The sequence below is a fragment of the Podarcis bocagei genome (genome assembly GCF_964188305.1).
Source record: "Podarcis bocagei genome assembly, chromosome: 16".
Classification (NCBI taxonomy): domain Eukaryota; kingdom Metazoa; phylum Chordata; class Lepidosauria; order Squamata; family Lacertidae; genus Podarcis; species Podarcis bocagei.
In genome coordinates this window covers 22,129,310-22,152,503 of record NC_138142.1, presented here as the reverse complement: position 1 = coordinate 22,152,503, position 23,194 = coordinate 22,129,310, and the positions used below count along the sequence as shown (strand labels likewise).

The 23,194-nt window shown below is 45.2% G+C and overlaps 1 protein-coding gene across 2 annotated transcripts in view; it reads left to right on the top strand.

The window, feature by feature from the left end:
- Window positions 1-23,194, top strand: part of RASAL1 (RAS protein activator like 1) — a 64,549-nt gene that overhangs the window by 5,666 nt on the left and 35,689 nt on the right. For both annotated transcript variants that reach the window (XM_081175266.1, XM_081175265.1), the window contains exons 2-5: window positions 5,764-5,820; window positions 12,001-12,114; window positions 18,017-18,078; window positions 20,296-20,425. In XM_081175266.1, coding sequence (XP_081031392.1) covers window positions 5,764-5,820; window positions 12,001-12,114; window positions 18,017-18,078; window positions 20,296-20,425 — 363 coding nt within the window. The remainder of the gene's footprint in view (window positions 1-5,763; window positions 5,821-12,000; window positions 12,115-18,016; window positions 18,079-20,295; window positions 20,426-23,194) is intronic.

Below are 23,194 nucleotides of genomic sequence, written 5' to 3'. Positions count from 1 at the left end.
CTGTGCCACTGGCTGGCTCAGGGCTCTGGTAACCTGCAGGAAGCCTCTGTAGAGCAGTTGCTGAGAGCTGCCAGCGGGGATGGTAGCTGTTGCTTGTGGGCTTCCCCTGGGCGGGGCGGGGTCTGGTTGGCTACTGCGAGAACAGGATACTGAATTAGATGGAGCCCCCGCTTTGGCCTGATTCAGCAGGGCTCTTACTGGGCAGTAGGCGAGGTGGAGAAAGAAAGGTGTGTTGGAGACAAAGGGGGAGAGAGAGAGAAAAGGGGTGTCAGAAAGAGTGGGGGGAGAGGCAGGAGTGCCACCTGGAATAAAATATTGGGGGGGGTGTGTCCCAGGTAAGCACTGCCCTGCATAACTGATCATACGACACAACGTGTACACACCATTTGAATGGTGCCTATCCGCTTTGGGGTGGGGGCAGCCCCTTCAAATATTTTACTGGGGGTGGGCAAAGGGACCCGGGGCCGGATTTAGGTTTGATGAGACCCTAAGCTACTGAAGGTAATGAGGCCCTTTATATATCCAGTCCATGCAGAATATAGGCACCCTATATAAAGAAACGAGCAAACCAGTGATATTTTAGGGAGCAGGCTAGCAGGCAGGGCCCATGACTTACATCATAGGAGCCTACACAACACAAAACACGGTTGCTGTATGTAGGTTTTATTTTATTTGTTTTTTATCTTATATTTTGGAAATGTACATCCAGGTTTTTTTCCTTGTAATTTTTTTTGGGGCCCCCAAGAGAGTGGGGCCCTAAGCTATAGTTTGTTTAGCTTGTACTGTATGTAAATCCCGCACTGAAGGGACCTTGGCTCCTAAGATTTGGCTCCTCTTGGGACAGGGAGAGAGAGAAAGAGAAGAACAGAATGAAAGGGGTGTCAGAGAGAGGGAGAGAGGGAGAAGGGGGGGTGTCAAAGAGACAGAATGTGTCACACACACACACACACAGAGAGAGAGAGAGAGAGAGAGAGAGAGAGAGAGAGAGAGAGAGAAAGAAAGAAGTAGCAGTCCTGTCCACTTTTGGCTCTGGTCACCTCTGCCCACCGTCCCATTCACTGTGGGTCTGCATACCCCTAACACAGGGGTCAGCAAACATTTTCAGCAGGGGGCCGGTCCACTGTCCCTCAGACCTGGGGGGGGGGCAGACTATATTTTGGGGAGGAAATGAACAAATTCCTATGCCCCACAAGTAACCCAGAGATGCATTTTAAATAAAAGCACACATTCTACTCATGTAAAAACACGCTGATTCCCGGACCGTCCGGCCAGATTCAGAAGGCGATTGGGCTGCATCCAGCCCCCGGGCCTTACTTTGCCTACCCATGCAACAGAATACCACTGAGGGAATGCAACTCTCAACAAGAGAGGGGGCAAATTGGGTTTCCCACTGCTGCTTTAAAGGACCAACCATTTAAATGGCACCAGCTCCCTAGAACAGCCAAACACTTGAGCTGTTCTATTGTAGTGGCTAAGAGACAGCCAAGGCAGGGAGTCCCTGGTTCAAATCTTGCAACTACCACAAGCCTGCTGGGATCCTGGGGCAAGATGCCCCTCTCAGCCTCAGCCCCTCCTTTCAATATGGGGAAATAATAACACCAGCTAACATTACAGGGTTGTTGCGAGGACTGCAACCAGAAAATGCAAATATATATTCGTAGTATTATTGGGTTGTATATCCAACATTCATCTTATTCAGAGAAGACGCATTGAGGATAATGAACTCAGCTCACTTCAGTCCATTGTTTCCAGTGGGTCTACTCTGAGTAGGCCTTAGTTGGATATTATTATTATTATTAATTTCTAACCTACAATCCTCTTTTTGAGCCGCGATCTTGCCTAACCCCTTAGAGTTCAGGAAACTGAATTAAGTTACTATTATTAGTTATCAAGTTACAATCCAGGCTGATATTAATCTATAAATAATAGAGGGGGCGGAGAGGTTGGCCATAATGATATGTTGCGCTGTGATGGCAGCCGATGAGAACTCAGCCATGCATGTGGCAGCGAGGCTGGGAAGAGAGGGGCATTTTGCATTTTCCCGATTTGTAGCTCTCTGGCTTCTGGGCGACTTGTGCTGAATTTAAAAACAAATGAAGAAAAACTGTAGGAATGGAAACCTCCAGAGATGAGAAAACACCAGAGGTGCTGGCAAAATTAAGCATTTAAGGATTTAAGAGGCTGCTGGATCAGGCCAATGGCCCATCTAGTCAGTCCAGCATCCTGTTCTCACAGTGGCCAACCAATTGCCTGTGGAAAGCCCATAAGCAGGATTCGAACACAGGAGCCTTCTCCCCTCCTGCGGTTTCCAGCAACTGGTATTTAGAAGCATAGTGACTGTATCCAACTGTGGATGAATAGTAGCCATTGATAGGCCTCTCCTCCAGGCATTTGTCTAATCCTCTTTCAATGCTGTCTGGGTTGGTGGGCATCATTGCCACTTGTGGGAGCCAGTTCCATAGTTTAACTATGAAGGAAGATTTTATTTTATCTGTCCCGAATCTTCCAACATTCAGCTTCGTTGGACGTCCACGAGTTCTAGTGTTATGAGACAGGGAGAAATGCTTTTCTCTATCTATTCCCCGCCCCCCCAAACAGCGCTTAATTTTATAAGCCTCTGCCATGTCACTTCTTGCTTGCCTTATCTCTAGATTAAAAAGTCCCCCAAATGCTGCACCTTTTCCTCATTCGGGAGTCTTTCCATCCCTCGATTGCTTTGGTTGCCCTTTCCCAAACCTTTTCCAACTCTGCAATATCCGTTTTGAGGCGAGGCGACCAGAACTGTAATACAGTGGTACCTCGGGTTAAGAACTTACGGTAATTCGTTCTGGAGGTCTGTTCTTAACCTGAAACTGTTCTTAACCTGAAGCACCACTTTAGCTAATGGGGCCTCCTGCTTCCGCCACGCGATTTCTGTTCTCATCCTGAGGTAAAGTTCTTAACCTGAGGTACTATTTCTGGGTTAGCAGAATCTGTAACCTGAAGCGTCTGTAACCTGAGGTACCACTGTACTGTATTGGCCTGAATATAAGCCTCACTTTCCCCGCAAATTCTGACTGTGTGGCTTATATTTGCGACCTTATAGTATGCAGCCAGGAGCGCAGGGCAAACAGCGCCAGGAGAGCGGCAAAGCTTCGCCTGCCCCATGCGTAGTCCCCTGTCCTCTCCCCCAAGGCCAGGAAGGGAGAGAGCGAGGAAGGGGAAAAGCTGTCGGCAACGCAGCATGGTCCCCCCCCCCCCAGTATGCAGCCAGCCAGGAGCAGCGAGGAAGGGAGCGGCTTATATTCGGGTATTTTTTCTTTCTTTTTGCCTCTCCAATATTACTTATTATTATATTATTATTAATATTACTTCAACTCTGCCCATCTGGCTGGGTCTCCCCAGCCACTCTGGGCGGCTCCCAACAGAATATTAAAAACACAATAAAACATCAAACATTTAAAACTTCCCAATACAGGGCTGCCTTCAGATGTCTTCTAAAGTCAGATAGTTGTTTATTTCTTTGACATCTGATGGGAGGACATTCCACACGGAGGGTGCCACTACCGAGAAGGCCCTCTGCTTGGTTCCCTGTAACCTCACTTCTCGCAGGGAGGGAATCGCCAGAAGGCCCTTGGAGCTGGACTTCAGTGTCCGGGCTGAACGTTGGGGGTGGAGACGCTCCTTCAGGTATACTGGACCGAGGCTGTTTAGGGCTTTAAAGGTCAGCACCAACACTTTGAATTGTGCTTGGATACGTATTCGGAGCCAATGCAGGTCTTTCAGGACCGGTGTTATATGGTCTCAGCGGCCGCTCCCAGTCACCAGTCTAGGTGCCGCATTCTGGATTAGTTGCAGTTTCTGGGTCATCTTCAAAGGTAGCCCCATGGAGAGCGCGTTGCAGTAGTTCAAGTGGGAGATAAGTAGTGCTGTAAACACAGTACTCCAAATGTGGTTGCACCGTAGATCTGTATAATGGCATTATGATACTGGCAGTTTTATTTTCAACATCCCAGATCCAAAATTAGTGGTCCTCCTGGCTGCTCCATCCTGTGAAACGACCTTCCCCCGCCTTGTGTCAAGTAGCAAGCAGCAGTTGCGTCAGACGCCTCGTAAAGACTTATCTCTTTGGCCTGGGCTTTTCATGACCCGTAAGATTAGACTCTGATTTATATGCGCAAATCCTCTGAATTCATTCTTTTTATTTGCTTTTATGCTCTTTTATTGACTTTACGGCTGTATTTGCGTGTTAACGGATATTGGTTCTTTGCATTGTACATAGCTCATGCTGATTAGAGAGGTTTTCAAACTGTGAAGAGGTTTAGAAAGGCTTTTTAAATAAATAAATGGCCACTAGCCATGGTGGCAGGGACGTGGGTGGCACTGTGGTCTAAACCACAGAGCCTAGGACTTGCCGATCAGAAGGTCAGCGGTTCGAATCCCTGTGACGGGGTGAGCTCCCGTTGCTTGGTCCCTGCTCCTGCCCACCTAGCAGTTTGAAAGCATGTCAAAGTGCAAGTAGATAAATAGGTACCGCTCCGGCGGGAAGGTAAACGACATTTCCGTGTGCTGTTCTGGTTCGCCAGAAGCAGCTTAGTCATGCTGGCCACACGACCCGGAAGCTGTATGCCAGCTCCCTCGGCCAATAAAGCGAGATGAGCGCTGCAACCCCAGAGTCGGCCACGACTGGACCTAATGGTCAGGAGTCCCTTTACCTTTAGCCATGGTGGTTGGCCTGCTGGAAGCAGTGATGCTTCTGAATACCAGTTGCAGGAGAGGACTGGGATCTTGTGCTCAGCTGCTGCTTGAGCATCTTGTTTGCCACTGTGAGAACAGGATGCTGGACTAGATGGGCCATTGGCCTGATCCAGCAGAGCTCTGCTTATGCTCTTGAATCAATCTGTCCCTTGGATCTCTCTCCTCACCAGGCTATATGCTGTCCCCAGCTTAGGGGCGTAGTGTGGAGGGGCAGGGGGACTATGGCCAACGGGTACACAATTTTGAGGTGCCACAAACCAGGAACCCTCATACAGCTGCTGGCTTCCACAGAGACTGGTACTGCTTTTTAAACATTTTATTTATGCTTTTCAGTTTCATACATTTCAATCATTTTTCAATCATTTTAACATTTCAAAACTTGACTTCCTTCCCCCTCTTTCTGCAGTTCCTGAAATTTATTTTGTAATATTTTCTGAGTATCCAAATTTACTTAATTTGCTCCTTTGTTCATCTCCTGTAAATATATACTCATATAAAATGGCAGGCGATTATAATAATCCTGCCAATGTTCTCACCTGTTTACAGTTTGTCTGTAAATATTCAACAAACCGTTTCCATTCTTTTATAAAAAGTTTGTTACCTTGATTTCTTATTTTTCCAGTAAGTTTCACCATTTCTGCATATTCCACAAGTTTTTGTATCCATTCTTCTTTTGCTGGGACTTCTTCTCATAGGGACTGGTGCTGCTGGATTGTTTTCTCATCCGAAGGTTGCCCAGAATGGAATGTGACTCTTAGGCTAAAAAAGATCTCCTCCCTTAAATTCCTGTTCTCCTCTGTAGGTAAATCCCATCAGAATTTTCAGTGGGCACCAGTACTACTGCCACCCACGGCTTTTGTGGCATTTTTGAAACCAGTGATGCCCCCAACCAATTATTATTATTATTATTATTATTATTATTATTATTATTATTATTATTATTATTATTATTATTATTATTTTATTTGCATTGGTGTGGGGAGAGTTTAATTCTCATCCATGTTTCTGCTTTGCTCTCTCCCAAAGGTCCGGCACCAGCGACCCTTATTGCATCATCAAGGTTGACAACGAGGTCGTGGCAAGGTAAGTAGAGGCAGAGAGGACTGGAACGCCCACATCTCTCCAGTTTTAAAGATTTCCCAGATTTAGAGATTTCCCCAAAACGTCCCTAAACACTGCCAGCTTTCCTCATAGAAGAGTTGTTCCCTTTATCCTTGATCATTTTGGTTGCCCTTTTCTGAATCATTGAACTCAGTATCTCAAGCCTCAGGATCAGAAATATTCGTGGAAGAGGATCAGGCTTATTCACGGCGATGAAATAGTACCTCCATGTTTGAAGGCAGTATAGCTCTTACATGCCACACGCTGGGCACAAATAGCGGGCTTCCCAAATCCGGCTGGTCATTGTTGGTTTTGGTAGAGGACTGGACTGCAGGAAATTTTGGTCCAGATGTTCTTATGACTCTTCTTGTTCTAAGATTTTTCTATCGTTATAAGCGTGCTCGAGTCCGGACTGTCCTTTGCCAACCTGATGTCCTTCAGATGTTTGGACTAAAACTCCACCAGCCCCAGCCAGCTGTGATGGGAGTTGTAGTCCAGAAAGGCCATGCTTGGTGGGGCTGATGGGAGTTGTAGTTCGAAAGCATCCAGAGGGCACAAGGTTGGTGCCAGCTCTGGAAGGCTTGCCAGCTATGACCTCTTTTGGATGGAGGTGACTTGGCCACTGTGCTCTGTGAACTTCCAGACTGGACTATCGCAGCCAGATTACTAGCTGGGGTTCCGTTAGGTTTCATATAACCCTGTTTTAGAACAGATGCACTGGTTGGCATTTTGTTCCAGGCCCAGTTTAAGGACTCAGCTACATTAGTCAAAAAACAGTGTTTTGTATGCGTTATAAAAATGCAACACCAGATGGTGCTGGCGAGCAAAACAAAAATCTAAGCAATTTTCTCTAGCGTTTTTTTCTTTTGTTAGAATGATTTAATTTCTGACTTATTTATAGCAGGGGGTCCCCCCCCATGTGTAGATCCACCCCAAGCAGCTCATACTGGTGTTCAAAGCCCAAAATGACTCAGGCCCCAAATATTTGAAAGACTGCATCTATCCTGACAAACCCTCCCAGGTGCTGAGATGGGCAGAGGGGGTCTTCTTGGTAGTTCCTCCACCTTCAGAGGCTCAGGGTGATGGTGGCCCAGAAGAGGGCCTTCTCTGTGGTGGCCCCTAAGCTGTGGAACTCCCTCCCCACAGAGGTGCGCCTGGCACCTTGATTATACAGCTTCCAGAGGATGCTGAAAACACACCTCTTCGCTTTTGACACTTGAGGTGTATATTTTTGTGATTGTAAGTTATTTTAAACTGTTTTTGATGTTGTGTTTCAATTTCACAACTGGCCCTGGGGCCTTGGGTTGAAGGGTAGGTAAACAAAAGCAGCAGCAGCAGCAGCAGCAGCAGCAGCAACAACAACAACAACAACAACTGGTTTTGGACTCTGCTTCCCTTGGGAAAAGCATTGCTCTGTGAAAGCTTCTCATTCTCAGGCTTCCAAATCCAGGCTTTGTCCATGACGTGTCCCACTTAAAGCCTGAGCCGAAAATTAAACTCCCTTCCATGGGGATTAACGAAAACAAGGGGTTGTCCTAGGCAATTAAGGCAGATCTGTGGCGGTTGGTGCCTGGTTGGCAGCCGTGGGGCAGCCTCCCTGGTTGCCAAGGAGAGATTCAGATGTGCCGTTAAAAGGTGAGCACTAATATCCACAAGGAATGTTAATCCGCCACGAGGTTTTCCGCAGCTTAATGTTTGAGAGCAGGAGGCCAGACATCTCAGTTGGGATTTTAGCTTATGTTATTTTAAGGCCCCATGGACCTGCACATCGCCAGGGGAGCAGGTAGCACTTCCAGGGAGACCACCGGTAGATAACGTTGTCTGCAAGGAGACTAGATAACATTGCATTAAAGCAAGGTGCTATTTTTTCTAGAATAAGAGATGCTGGCAATCGCCATGAACGCCTCCCTTGTTCTCTTTTAATGTCAATGGCACCTACCTGAGAGGTGTTGGAACTGAGTTCTGATGAGTTCTGGCTGGGGGAAAAAGCCCTGGTTATCCCACCTAAGATGAACCTGCTGTATCAGGCTAATGGCCCATCTAGATTTTGTTAGCACTGTTTGCGGGGAATTTAGATGACATTGGCCATTTAGCAAGTCTTCCTCCTGGTTTGTGGGCAGGAAGGTTAGCAGACCCTCCAAGTGTCCCTATTTTCCAGGGACATCCCAGATTTAAAGAAGCCGCCCCAGTTTCTGGCTTGATCCCAGAATGTCCCGCTTTTCCTTAGGACATCCCTATTTTCATTGGAGAAATGTTGGAGGGTATGGAGTTAGCCAACTCATCGAGCCGTCTGAAGGCAGCCCTGGATAGGGAAGGTTTTTTTAAAAATGTTTAATGTTTCATTATGTTTTTATATGTTGTAAGCGGCTCAGAGTTGCTGGGGCAACCCAGTAAGATGTGTGGGGTATAAATAGTAAAATTATCGTTATGGATTGAGACGTCTTTATTTTCATCGGAGAAATGTTGGAGGATATGGTTTAGATGAAGTTGCACCAAAGTAAGGATGCATTTGTTTAAAGCAGCATGGTATATCTTCCCCCAAAGAATTCTGGGAGCTACAATCCCAGAGTTGATTTAACAATCAGTCCCCCTTCCCAGGGAACTCTGGGAGTTAGAGCATTGGTCCAGCAAGCTTAAAAAGGTAAAGGTAAAGGTAAAGGACCCCTGACAGTTAAGTTCAGTCGTGAACGACTATGGGGTTGCGGCGCTCATCACACTTTACTGGCCAAGGGAGCCGGCATTTGTCTGCAGACAGTTTTTCTGAGTCATGTGGCCAGCATGACTAAGCTGCTTCTGACGAAACCAGAGCAGTGCACAGAAACCCCCTTTACCTTCCCGCCGGAGCGTTACCTATTTATCTACTTGCACTTTGACGTGCTTTCAAACTGCTAGGTTGGCAGGAGCAGGGACCGAGCAATGGGAGCTCACCCCGTCGCAGGGATTCGAACCGCCAACCTTCCGATTGGCAAGCCCTAGGCTCAGTGGTTTAGACCACAACGCTCTATACTCACTAGCACCTGCTCTCCAGGGTTACAGACAGGGGGTCTCTCCTAGCCCTTCCTGGAGATGTCAGTGGCCGAACCTGGAACCTTTTGCAGGCCAAGCAAGTGTCCTAACCACTGAGCTACAGCCTGTCCCAAAGGCACTACGTACTTTGGGATTTAAAAGGTTTTTTTTACAGGTCCTGATAGCTTCTATTAGCACCATTTACAGTATTCCTTCATCCTCCACTTTCTCTTCTGTGGAATATGTGGTAGGGTCACCATACTGGCAGCTTGTAAGCATGATTGACAGCTTGTCAGCCATTTGACATTGCCCGGTGCCCAGAGGTGTTAAGGAACCCTGTGCTTGTCTTCCTGGGCTGGAGAATTGGCAAGAGCCTCAGAGAGCCTCAGGCTGTCTGATCCGTCCAGCCTTGACACACCCTTCTCATCTTATCCCTCCTCAAATATTTGATCAAGAGCAAACTGACAACATTATAAGTGGCTCGAAGACAGAGCAACATGGCTCTGTAAAGATTTGCTCCTTAGGATGGTGAACGATTAACCAGGCTGGGAAGAGGTGGTTGAATCAGTCCCTGGCTGTGCTGAGGGGGGTGGGGGGAGATGAAAGGACAGAAGAATAAGAGAAAGCCAAGGTGGTGCAGTGGTTAGAGAATTGTACCAGGACAACCTGGGAGACCAGGGTTCAAATCCTCACTCAGCCATGAAGTTCACTGGGTGTGACCTTGAGTCAATCACTACCTCTCAGCCTAACCTACCTCACAGGGTTGTTGTGGGGATTAAATGAGCTCCTTAGAGAAAAAGTGGGATATGAATGCAATCAATCAATCAATCAATCAATCAATCAATCAGTAGCCTACTGGATCAGGCCAATGCCCCAGCTAGTCCAGCATGCAGTTCTCATAGCCACTGATGGCCTTCTGCTCTGCAAATTTGTCTAGTCCTCTTTCAAAGTCATCCAAGTTGGTGGTCATCACTGCCTCCTGTGGGAGGGAGTTCCATAGGTTAACGATGTGTTGCATAGAAGGCATTAAGCACCAACGGTCCTTCTGGGCAGACTCCTGACTTGACCGCCCTCTCCAACAAAGTGTTCCCTAGTTAGCTCTAAAAATGGTGAATAAGAACGAGAGGAATCACGAGAGATTAGAAACTGATGATCTGGCAATGCTTCCTGTATAAAATTAGGTGTATAAAATGACACATGATGTGGAAAAAAATGGATATAGGGAGAAGGTTTTTCTCCCACTGTTAGAATACTAGAACTTAGGGACATCCTAAATGTTGAAAGATATAGGACAGACCCGCTTCACACAGCGGAACTCGTACCCACACAAGGTGTAGCGATTGGCCTCCAACTTGGAGGCCTTTAGAAGAGGATTGGACCATTTTGTGGAGGATGAGGCTCTCTGTGGTGACTAGCTGCTGCAACTATATTCTCCACCCACTGTTGGAGGCTGTATGCATCTCAATAAGAGTTGGTAGGAATTATAGGCGAGGAGAGAATTACTATTTTACTTACTATATGTAGGGTTTGGTGTCAGCGTTGCTTGTGCAGGTTCTTTGCTGTTCACTTGTGTTCCTTTGGTGGTGAGAGAGGTTGGGGTTGGCCTAGGGTGTGGTTATTCATTAGTGGTTGGCTGTGGTGGTCTTTGTTTTCATGTGTGAGTGGGGTGGGTGGGTGTTTTGGATCAGGCCATATTGATTTGTATGCTGTTGGTGGATTTTTGTCGTTGTCTTGTTGGGCTGTGTATGTGATAAAGGGGAGCCGTACCGGGGTGAAGGAGTCTTCTTCTATTTGTCCCCATGTCAGTTTCAGTTTATTGGTTAATTTTTCTAGTAGGGCTGTTTCCCATACTATTTGGTACCATTGGCCCATGCTTGCTCCTGACAGGTCTCTCCAGTGGCTATGATGCTTCTGGCTGATGAAAGTAGGTGGGTTATGAGTTCTAATTTGCAGGTTTCCTATTAAGGCCACTGTGAGAACAGGATGCTGGACTCGATGGGCCCCCTTTGGGGCTCTTCTTCGTGTGCATATGGTTTTAGCACTGTTTTGCTGAATTTTTGCTGTATAAGCCATCCCAGACTCTGTGTTCATCATTTGATGCCTTTTTTGTGTGTCTCCTCTACATGAGGTCCAGAGCAGTGGCGTAGCGTGGGGGGTGCAGGGGGAGCCGGCCGCACCGGGCGCAACATCTGGGGGTTAGGGTTAGGGGGCGCAAATCCACGGGTTAGGGGGCGCAAATCCACGGGTTAGGGGGCGCAAATTACTTGCCTTGCCCCGGGTTCTGACAACCCATGCTACGCCACTGGTCCAGAGGGCAGCAACATGAGAAGGGGCCTTCTCTGTAGTGGCTCCCCATTTGCAGAATGCTCTCCCCAGGGAGGTTCACCTGATACCTTCATTATATATTTTTAAGCACCAGGTGAAAAAGTTCCTCTTCAACCAAGCCTTTGGCTGATTCATATTCTACCACTTTTTAAATGTGTCTGTGGGAAGTGTGTGTGTGTGTGTAGGGGGGTATTGTTTTGCTGTTTTCTTTTTATTATTTACTCTATTTTATTCTGTGAACTGCCCTGTGATGCTATGATGAACAGCAGTTGTCTTCTTCTTCTTTGGCGATCACTCGTAGCCAAGTAAGATTGTCTCCCATAAACACGGTTTTAACAGTGAGTCCGTAAGTGACCTTGGAGGCCAATTCTGGATTCACACGTCCTTCTACAATGAAAGGGCAGAATATAAATCTAATATTTTTTTTAAAATAAAAAAATACATTTTGCCCATAGGTTTTATGTATATCATTCTGGGCTCTTTTGAGGAAGGTTGATTAATTAATAATAATAACAAGTGAAATTATTATTATTATTATTATTATTATTATTATTATTATTATTATTTCACCCACCCTTCACCCCAAGGTCCCAGGGTGTGTTATATCAGGCATGGGGAACCTTTGTCCCTCCTGATGTTGCTGAACTACAACTCCCATCAGGCCTAGCAAACATGGCCAGTGATCTGGGATGATGGGAGTTATGAGTTCTGCAACCTCTGGAGGGACAAAGGTTCCCCATGCTATATATATACTTGAGAATCTGGGTTTTTGACACCTCAAAAGACAGCCACACATCCAGTGTTGACCTCTTCTTTGCTTCCCCTCTGCAGAACTGCCACAGTGTGGAAGAACCTCAACCCTTTCTGGGGGGAGGAATATACTCTGCACCTTCCGATGGGGTTCCACAACCTCTCCTTCTATGTTCTGGATGAAGACACCATTGGGTAAGTAGGGGAATGGACACCAGAGAAGGTGGGCTGTAATGGGCCATGCATGCAGAAGACCATTGTATTTTGAGGAGTTAGGAACAATACCCAGTAGTGATGAGTGGAAGTGAGAGCTGGACCATAAAGAAGGCTGATCACCGAAGAATTGATGCTTTTGAATTACGGTGCTGGAGGAGACTCCTGAGAGTCCCATGGACTGCAAGAAGATCAAACCTCTCCATTCTGAAGGAAACCAGCCCTGAGTGCTCACTGGAAGGACAGATCCTGAAGCTGAGGCTCCAATACTTTGGCCACCTCATGAGAAGAGAAGACTCCCTGGAAAAGACTCTGATGTTGGGAAAGATGGAGGGCACAAGGAGAAGGTGACGACAGAGGTCAAGATGGCTGGACAGTGTTCTCGAAGCTGCGAACATGAGTTTGACCAAACTGCAGGAGGCAGTGGCAGACAGGAGGGCCTGGCGTGCTCTGGTCCATGGGGTCACGAAGAGTCGGACACAACTAAACAACAACAGGAATAATACCCAGCAATGCTTCGCTATTACCTTGTTTGGAGGGGCTACGATGGAAAAGACCTCTCTAGGCAACTGTGTGATGCTGATAGACCACAAGGACATGTTTAAGAGGTTGCTGATCCAATACAATACAGTGTACCTCGGGTTAAGTACTTAATTCGTTTCGGAGGTCTGTACTTAACCTGAAATTGTTCTTAACCTGAAGCACCACTTTAGCTAATGGGGCCTCCTGCTGCCGCCGCACCACCGGAGCACGATTTCTGTTCTCATCCTGAAGCAAAGTTCTTAACCTGAGGTACTATTTCTGGGTTGGTGGAGTCTGTAACCTGAAGCATATGTAACCTGAAGCGTATGTAACCTGAAGGTTCCACTGTATATGAAGGTTTCAATATTCTCCCAGGGAAGTTCTGCTCTAAAGTCTGTCGTTTATCTGTCTACACGAGCTGAGATGGCTCTGGACTCGATGCAGATCGAACTTCTTACAACTGACAAAGCTGAATGGGTTCTATCAGGCTCAGCGTGATTAGTGTAGGTAGTCCATCTGGTTGCCTTAAGACAGATGACAGAATAACACTCTCCTGTTCTTGGATTTGAGGACTGGATTTCCTGAGCCCCTTATGGTAGGAGTCTCTAATCACTTCCCTTGTAGCATTACTTTATATTTATTTACTCATTGCATTTATATTCCACCTCTCCTCCAATTTGCTCATGGTGGCATGCGTCGTTCCCCTGCCCCCCTTTTTTCCTCATGACAACCCTGCCCCACCTTGGAAGAATGGCAGATGAAGGTGATAGACTATATGGGATTGGCAGAAATGACTGGCAGAATCCGAGACCAGGGAAAAGAGACGGCGGAAGAAGATTGGAAGAAATTTAAGAACTATCTTAAGAAACATTGTAAAATTAATGAGTGTTAAAATGATGCGGCTTTAGAAAGTAAGTGGATTATAGTTGTAAAGATTAAGTTAAAAGAAAAGAAAGGTTAACAATTAGATAAAATTAAGGGTGAGGATTTGCTGAACTAAATATTTGAAATTGGAATGCAGAAAGGGGAGGTATGAGGAGGTCGGTGAAGCAAGTTTTAAGAAAATAAGGTTTTGAAATTATACTTGTTTGTTTGTTTGTTTTGGTTTGTGTTCGTTTGTATTGTTGTGTTTGTTTATATAATTTGTGAAACTTTAATAAATATCTTATAAAAACAATAATAATAAAAAAGACAACCCTGCAAGGCTGGCTGGGTTGAGAGCACAGCGATGAAATCCTTTCGGCAGACTCCAATAAAACCGCCTTCACAAATCTCTTAAGAACAATAAAACAATGCACCAGAGCTACAATTGCTCTGTAAGTGACAAGCAGGGTGGATAAAAATCAACATTTTTTTTAAAAAAACAGATTTTAAAAAATTTAAATCAGATTTTAAAAAATTTAAATCAGATTTTAAAAAATTTAAATCAGATTTTTTAAAATTTAAATTGGTTTTTTTAAAATAAAATGCTTTTGGAGGAAAAATCTTTCTAAATATAGTTTTCTATTTACGTTACATTATAGTCCAAAGGCTATTCATCAGGAAATAAGGATTTGTTTTAAGTTTTTCATGTGTGCTAAAACTCAGTCTAAGTTTGTTTGTATTTTAACTTGTTTAACCACATCAGTTAACAAACATGGATACATTTGCTATAATGTTATTTCTTTAGTTAAATAAATTGTTTAAATTGTTATTAAGGAAATTATTATTTTTCTCCTTCCAATAAAGTAGAGCAGAAAAGTTGTCCAAATATAAACAGTTAACTTATTAAACCTCACAATAATTTCATAATTATCGGTCTATGTATTTTTAATAGTATAACCAAATCAGTAATTTTTGATATAACTGTAAAAACTACTCTGAAAATTTATTATTCCAAAAATGAAACCTTCAACTGGTTGTAAATATTAAGATTATACCAGCAATGGGTCTTTCTGTAAAAAAAAAGAAAAAGATTTAAATCAAGTCTTACTGACTAGTGATTTAAATCAAGTCTTATTGACTAGTGATTTAAATCAATTTGATTTAAATCAAATCCACCCTGGTGGATCTTCAGTACTGGCCCCGACTTGGTGGAACGCTCTGTCACAAGAGACTAGGGCCCTGCGAGACTTGACATCTTTCCTCAGGGCCTGCAAGACCGAGCTGTTCCGCCTGGACTTTGGTTTGAACTCAGTCTGACCCTTATGTTTCCCTCCCCTTATGATTTTGATCTATGGGCTACTTTTAAAGTGAAACTCAATAAAAAGAAGAAAAAATAAAATAAAACGAGGCTGCATTTTAAATTGTATTTTAACCTGTATTTTGAATTGGTTCCCCCCTCATTATATTTTTATTGTAATTTTACTGGTGTTATAGCTGCCATGAGCCTGGCTCTGACTGGGAAGGGCGGGTATAAATAAAACTTCTTCTTCTTCTTCTTCTTCTTCTTCTTCTTCTTCTTCTTCTTCTTCTTCTTCTTCTTCTTATTACTTAGGCCATGAAGCTCACTGGGTGACCTTGGGCTGGGTGCTGTCTCTCCGCCTCACCCCCTGGAATGGTTTAACTCTGATTAACTTAGTGCAAGGGCCACATTCCACTTGGGGAAACCTTCTCGGGGCCACATGCTGGTGGTGGGCCGGGCCAGCGGCAAAAGTGGGCAGGGCCACAAAACTTACCTTTGTATAGTAGGCTACTTTCTTCCCACACTCACCTGCCCCTCTCTATCCTCCACCCAGGCAGGCAAGAATCATTGTCAAGAGATTGAGGACACATTTCTGGGTAGGCAAAAACGCACAAGGACAGGGCAATGCTGGTCCAATGGAGTGTGTGTGGCTAGGGATGTGGTGTAGCCTACATAGGGTCCTTGGAGGCTATGTCTAGCCATCATAGCTACTAGCCACTGGTAGCTTTCCTGATCCACCAAGGTTCTCGTCGCCCCAGCAAGGCAATGGCTCAGGTGAGACTGCACAAGGTAAGGATGTTAGCTGATGTTGATCAGGAACAGGGAAGGTTCAGGACCCTGGACAGTACTGCAGGTCTTTCCCAAGGATTTATTGTTCCTTCAGTCTGTGTGTATAGAACAGTGTTTTTCAACCACTGTTCTGCGGCACACTAGTGTGCCGCGAGATGTTGCCTGGTGTGCCGTGGGAAAAATTGAAAAATTCGAAAGATATATATATATTTTTTAAAAAGTCAAATTTTCACCCACTAGGCAGGCGCTGGACTGTGTCCACCCTATTTTCCCTCCATCCTGGGTGGGGATCAGATCAGATGGGATTGGATGAGAGCGGACAGGCGGTCCGCTCTCATCCGATTCCCCAAGAGAGCAGCGGGGCTCTGACATCTCCCTCTCCACACACAGTGCGGAGACGGAGCTGTCATCCGCCTGCTCAGCGGGGATCAGCGGATCGATCCCCGCTGAGCAGAGAACGGTCCGTTTTTGTTTGCCATTAAAGAAAAAAATATTAAACCATGCTTGAATGTTAAACCATGCTTCTTTGTGTTTATTTGATTCCTATTCAAGAGAATTACTTTATATATTGTCAATATAGGCACAGAGTTAAATTTTTTAACATTTTCTAATGGTGGTGTGCCTCGTGATTTTTTTCATGAAACAAGTGTGCCTTTGCCCCAAAAAGGTTGAAAAACACTGGTATAGAAGGACATTTGCTGGAGCGAAGTGTAACATACGAAAATGCATTATATTAGGGGGGGGGGGTTTGACCATATTCTGTTTGCTTTGAAACAAATACAAGAACCCCGAAACAATATTAAGGGAAGTTTGGTTGCAAAAATGCATTATATAAACAGCACATATAAATGAGAACATGGGGGGGGGGGAATTTGCATGAAAATGCTGGTGAGTTTTCATCGAAACCTTAAAAAAATTAAATTGCACACCGATGCAGAAATGCCAAGAACTGGATTTAAGGCTGGCGAAATGAAAAATGGGCAGAAACCAAAAACTGACTGATTAACCAATTCCTGCTGTGGTGGAGTTGGGGGCGACACAGGGAGCTGCCTACCTTGACATCCTTCAAATGCTCTTGGATGGGCTGAATGGGATGCAAAGCTTTCTCTGCGAGTGCAGACCCTTTGCCTCTATCTGCTTCTACAGGGCTTTGCGTTGCTCTGGAGAGAATAGGCTTTTTTGGTGGGCCGCCTCCTGGAGAAGAAGATGTATTGCATGAGAAGGACTAGGAACAGGTGGATCCATCTGTTTCCTCCCAACGCCTGTTTTGAGTTCGTCTGCTCAAAAGCCTTGTTTCTGCGACAACAATCTGCATTTCCCCTACCCATTGGGCAGTATCCAGATAACTTGTTTGGTCGGCGCTAGGATTTAACCTTGTGTAATGGAACTTTAAGGACGCGGGTGGCGCTGTGGGTTAAACCACAGAGCCTAGGACATGTCGATCAGAAGGTTGGCGGTTCGAATCCCCGCGATGGGGTGAGCTCCCGTTGATCCTTCCCACCTAGCAGTTTGAAAGCACGTCAAAGTGCAAGTAGATATATAGGTACCACTCTGGCGGGAAGGTAAACGGCGTTTCCGTGCGCTGCTCTGGTTCGCCAGAAGCGGCTTAGTCATGCTGGCCACATGACCCCGAAGCTGTACGCTGGCTCCCTTGGCCAATAAAGCGAGATGAATGCCGCAACCCCAGAGTCGGCCACGACTGGACCTAATGGTTAGGGGTCCCTTTACCTTTACTAATGGAACTTTCCCCATTTTCCTCCCCGCCCCCCCGTAGGCCCCTTACACCTCTCCTAGGGGTCCCCTCTGTGGGGCAGATCTGGGGCATACAGGCATACAAAGGGAAGTTCCATTCTGCACACATGAATTTTTTCACTGGTGGGATGAGGTACGTAGGACTGCAGTGGCTACAGTGGATACAACATAGCCCTGTTTAGGGAAGCTTTTAATGTTTAATAGGTTATTGTATTTTAGTGTTCTGTTGGAAGCCACCCAGAATGGCTGGGGAAACCCAGCCAGATGGGCGGGGTTTAAATAAATTATTATTATTATTATTATTATTATTAGTAGTAGTAGTAGTAGTAGTAGTAGTAGTAATAGTAGTAGTATTCCCCACCACCACCAAAAAAATAGGCATTTTTGTATGTTAAACCTATTCCCCCCCCCCCATTGTTAGATATGTGTTTCTGTGTAGGTTATATCTAGCTGCCAGATATTGCATTGCAGAATTCAAAGGAGTGCAAAGACGGAAGGATAACTGTTCCACTCTGCAAATTAGTCTGGGAAGGGCAAATGATTTGCTTAAAAATCAGGGTTGCACAAACTCCACAACAACCCTGCCAGATAAGGCAGCTTCTGGTGCTCCTCTTTCAGTCCCATCTTGTACCATTTCTCTTCTTTGTCTCCTTGCAGGCATGATGATGCCATCGGCAAAATCTCCCTCAGCAAAGACTTCATCTCATCTCACTCTCGGGGTAGGTGCCAGTGGGCACCCTAGTGGGAAGGGTGACCAATGGCTGCAGGGGGGTGGGGTGTGAGGGGTGTGATGTTGTATTGTGTTTCCTACTATTTTTTGTTGGGAGCCGCTCAGAGGGGCTGGGGCATCCCAGTCAGATGGGCGGCATGCAAGCAAGCAAGCAAACAAATGTCAACAAACAAAAAAACAAATGTTGATGCCAACAAACAAACAATTGTTGTTGTTAACAGATAGAAAAATCCCTAAACTATCTGCCAAGACCGTCAACAATTTTCATATGGAAAGGGATATATATATATATATATATTATACACACACACACATATATATGTATATGTATATGTATATATATATATATATATATATATATATATATATGCAGGTTTTGGTGTCTTCGGGTATCTTCCCGTGTAAGAGTTGGGGTGTCTAGGCGACGTTTCGACGAGGTCTCACTCGTCATCTTCAGGCTGGTGCTTTCGGCTTCTTGTTACTAGAACAGAGCAGGATCTCAGTGTTTGAGTTCCTATAAATACTGTTGAGGGGGTGTGGTGTATAGCCTCCAACGTTCTGGGCAGAGAGGAAGTTCCCAGGTTATTGTGCCTTTTCTTCTTTTGTTCATTAATTACTTGAGGGATATCTTGAGTGATTTCTTGGGTGATATTCTGAGTACCACTTAGGAGGGTCATTAGGTGTGGATTAGTTGCTAAAGCTTTCGTGTCTTGACCTCTTGAGCTTGTGAAGAGTTTTTCTGAGAAGATGGCTGTACTGCATTTAGTTGTGCTCTGGCTTGGCTTCGTGTATAGGGGCGAGCTGTGGTTTTGTGCCCTGTGCCAGCCAGATCTGTGTAGGGTTTGCAGGGGGGTGCAGCATCCGGAGGTGCCACTATGGTTTGGCTACTGGATGGTGTCTGTAATTTATCTGTGGAGAGGGTCTGGGTTTGGGTCTGGTGTGGTTGATTGGAGATGGCGTTCTGTGTGCCTCTGGTTCTGGTGTCGGTTTTTGTGGGGAGGGCTAATTTCCAGATGTCTGGCAGGCGGGACGTGTCGTCACGCTTGTTCATGTTGTGAGGGTGTTTCTCTATCTCGATGGCTTCCATGATTATTCTCTTGTGGTGATGTTCCATGTTAAAGAGCAATTTGGAATCTGCAAAATTAATTTCGTGTCCTGTTTCTTTCATGTGTTGGTAAAGAGAGGAAGTTTTTTCTTCTTTTTTGACGGCATTCTTGTGTTCTGCGATACGTGCATTTATTCGTCTGTTTGTTTGTCCAATGTACGTGGCTGGGCAGACTTTGCAGGGTATTGCTCTTTAACATGGAACATCACCACAAGAGAATAATCATGGAAGCCATCGAGATAGAGAAACACCCTCACAACATGAACAAGCGTGACGACACGTCCCGCCTGCCAGACATCTGGAAATTAGCCCTCCCCACAAAAACCGACACCAGAACCAGAGGCACACAGAACGCCATCTCCAATCAACCACACCAGACCCAAACCCAGACCCTCTCCACAGATAAATTACAGACACCATCCAGTAGCCAAACCATAGTGGCACCTCCGGATGCTGCACCCCCCTGCAAACCCTACACAGATCTGGCTGGCACAGGGCACAAAACCACAGCTCGCCCCTATACACGAAGCCAAGCCAGAGCACAACTAAATGCAGTACAGCCATCTTCTCAGAAAAACTCTTCACAAGCTCAAGAGGTCAAGACACGAAAGCTTTAGCAACTAATCCACACCTAATGACCCTCCTAAGTGGTACTCAGAATATCACCCAAGAAATCACTCAAGATATCCCTCAAGTAATTAATGAACAAAAGAAGAAAAGGCACAATAACCTGGGAACTTCCTCTCTGCCCAGAACGTTGGAGGCTATACACCACACCCCCTCAACAGTATTTATAGGAACTCAAACACTGAGATCCTGCTCTGTTCTAGTAACAAGAAGCCGAAAGCACCAGCCTGAAGATGACGAGTGAGACCTCGTCGAAACGTCGCCTAGACACCCCAACTCTTACACGGGAAGATACCCGAAGACACCAAAACCTGCATTCCTGTACCCGTGAAAATCTACGAAAGCAAATATATATATATATATATATATATATATATATATATATATATATATATATATACACACATACACACATATAGTCCTTCTGCAAACTTCTGCAGTGTTTCCCATTCTCTCTCTCTTCCTCCAATGCAGGAATTGACAGCTGGATCAACCTCAGTCCTGTGGATCCCAACGAAGAGGTGCAGGGGGAGATTTCAGTGGAGCTGCAGGTGGTGGAGGAATCCCACAAGAGGGTGCTGTGCTGCCATGTCATTGAAGCCAGGTAGAAGAAGGGTTTTCTCTCTGTGTGTCCTCCTCCCCCTCTCCCCTTTCTAGCTCAAGAGTGCATCTCAAGCAGATTGAGGGAACGTTCTTTCATGTGTGGTGGACTTGTAAAAGGGTAAAAAAGTTTGGGGAAATGATCCATAATGAATTGAAAAAAAATGTTTAAAAGTACTTTCCAAAAACAAACACACCCAGATTCCTTTCTGTTTGGGGACAATTCAGACTGAAATTCCTAGGCGTCAAAAAAGGTTATTTATGTATGCTACTTCTGCAGTCCATGTTTCATTAGCCCAAAAATGGAAAGCGAGAGAAGTACCAGCCAAAGAAGAATGGTAACTTAAATTGACAGAATATGCACAGCTTGCAGACTTAACATACAGAATAAGAGAACAAGAAGAGCATATGTTTAGAGAAGATTGGAAAACGTTTATTGAATATATGGGAAATAACTGTGTACTGTGCTGAAAACGCTTAAAATAAATTCAACAGTGTAAATAAGTTTTGATGGATGCAATACTGGAATACTGAATAGTGTAGTTTCTTTAAAATATGCAGGGACTTATGATATGTAAAATGAACCATGGAAAGAGGAGAAGGGAAGTCACTGATATCTTAAGGATGTAAAAATAAGTACTTTAAATTGTAAAATAGAAAAAACTGTATGTATATATATATGCGTGTCTACACACACACACACACACACACACACACACACACACACACTATCTATCTGTCTGTCTGTCTGTCTGTCTATATGAGAGAGAGAGTGCATCTGAAGCCTGGGGATTATTTTCTGGATATATACCCTTCACAGGCCCTGTGTCAGGCCCTCCTTGAGAGCATCTGCTTGCATGGAAGGCTTCTGTTGTCACATCCACACCTTACATTTAAACTAAGTGCTATTATACTTCAAAGAGCGCCTTCCTCAATATCAATCATCTTGTACCCTATGACTGGCAGATGAGGCCTTCTTGGTGCTGCCTGCTTGCTGCTGACCCACGGCAGGGCCTTCTCAGTGGGGGCTCCTCACTTGTGGAATGTCTTCTTTAGCAAGGTGCACCCTGTCTCCATCCTTACTAACTTTCAGGGTGGATTTGAAAACATCCCTGTTGACCCAGGTATTTGGTGGCTGAAGAATATTGTTCCTGGCCACCCCAAGATCACTGGTTGGAAGGGAACTAAAACTGCTTTTTAGAATGCTTTTGCTTTTATTTAAACTGTGCATCTGTTTTCCTCCCTGAGCTCAAGGTGGCATGAATGGTTCCCTCCCTCTTCATTTAATCTCCACAACAACCCTGTGAGGTAGGTTAGGCTGAGAGACAGTGATCACCCAATGAGCTTCATGGCCAAGTAGGGATTTAAACCCTGGCGCTGTGGGTTAAACCACTGAGCCTAGGACTTGCCAATCAGAAGGTCGGCGGTTCGAATCCCTGTGACAGTGTGAGCCCCGTTTCTCGGTCCGTGCTCCTGCCAACCTAGCAGTTCAAAAGCACGTCAAAGTGCAAGTAGATAAATAGGTACTGCTCTGGCGGGAAGGTAAACGGCGTTTCCATGCGCTGCTCTGGTTCGCCAGAAGCGGCTTAGTCATGCTGGCCACATGACCCGGATGCTGTACGCCGGCTCCCTCGGCCAATAAAGCGAGATGAGCACCACAACCCCAGAGTCGGTCACGACTGGACCTAATGGTCAGGGGTCCCTTTACCTTTACTCCCAGGTCCTAGACTGACACACTATCCACTATAATACACTGGCAGTCTTGTCAGTCGTGACATCTCCCCAAAGAAACCTGAGGGAACTGTAGCTTGCCCTTCACAGAGCTACGGTTCCCAGGATATATTTTTCTTTGGGGGGGAGGGGAAAGGAACATGCAAAAAAGTTACCAGTAACTTGCCTGTGCATTTTGAAATGAATATATAACTTTAACTTAGTGCTGCATTGGATGCAACCCAAAAGCACAGGTTTGAAAAATGTCGGGGGGTGGGATGGCTGTTGTGGAACATCTTTTTTGATGATATATGCTAGATTTTTAAAAATTAAAAAGTTGAAAAGCTAGAAGAGTGCTTGGAGGTGTTCAGTTTCCTCACTTCCCCCTCTCCCAGTGAGAAAAAGAAAGGTGGCTGTAATAAAAAGGTGTTGTGGCTGCTGAAACCGAGTGCGAATCTTCCTGCACTCTTGGCTGCCTCCCAGTCCCTTAGAAAGTGAGATAATTAACACCTTATGAATAATCATAATAAAAATGAACACTGGGGCTGTGAAAAGATTTGGCAGGAGTGGAGGGTTGGGTGGGTGGTGGATTTAGGGACAGCTCACATTTATCTTGATTTTTTTTAATGTTGTATTTTTGGGTCAGGCTTTTGATTTTCTGTGACAAAATACTTCTTTCAGATATTTATCTGGGATGGATATTTATCTGGGATGGATAACAAAACGGTAGCCCTTTTGGTGGTTTGTGCCATCTCGCTAGTCCTCAGGAAGATGCAGGGAGGTCCAAGTTTGGATGTTCGCAAATGGCAAGCCTCAGGCCTGGGGGCCAAATGCAGCTCTCCCCACTTTTCTATGCCTGGCCCTCAGGACTCTCTCCAGGGCCACTTCCACCCCATACATTTAAACCACTGACCTATGGCTGGTGTTTTTATGTTTAAAATGCTACTTGCCTGGGATGGAAAGAAGGAGCTTTTGATGATCAAAAGTCGTGCCTTCAGAGAAGAAAGTGACTTATCTCCAGCATTAATTTATATTTGTGTGTGTGTGTGTGTGTGTGTGTGTG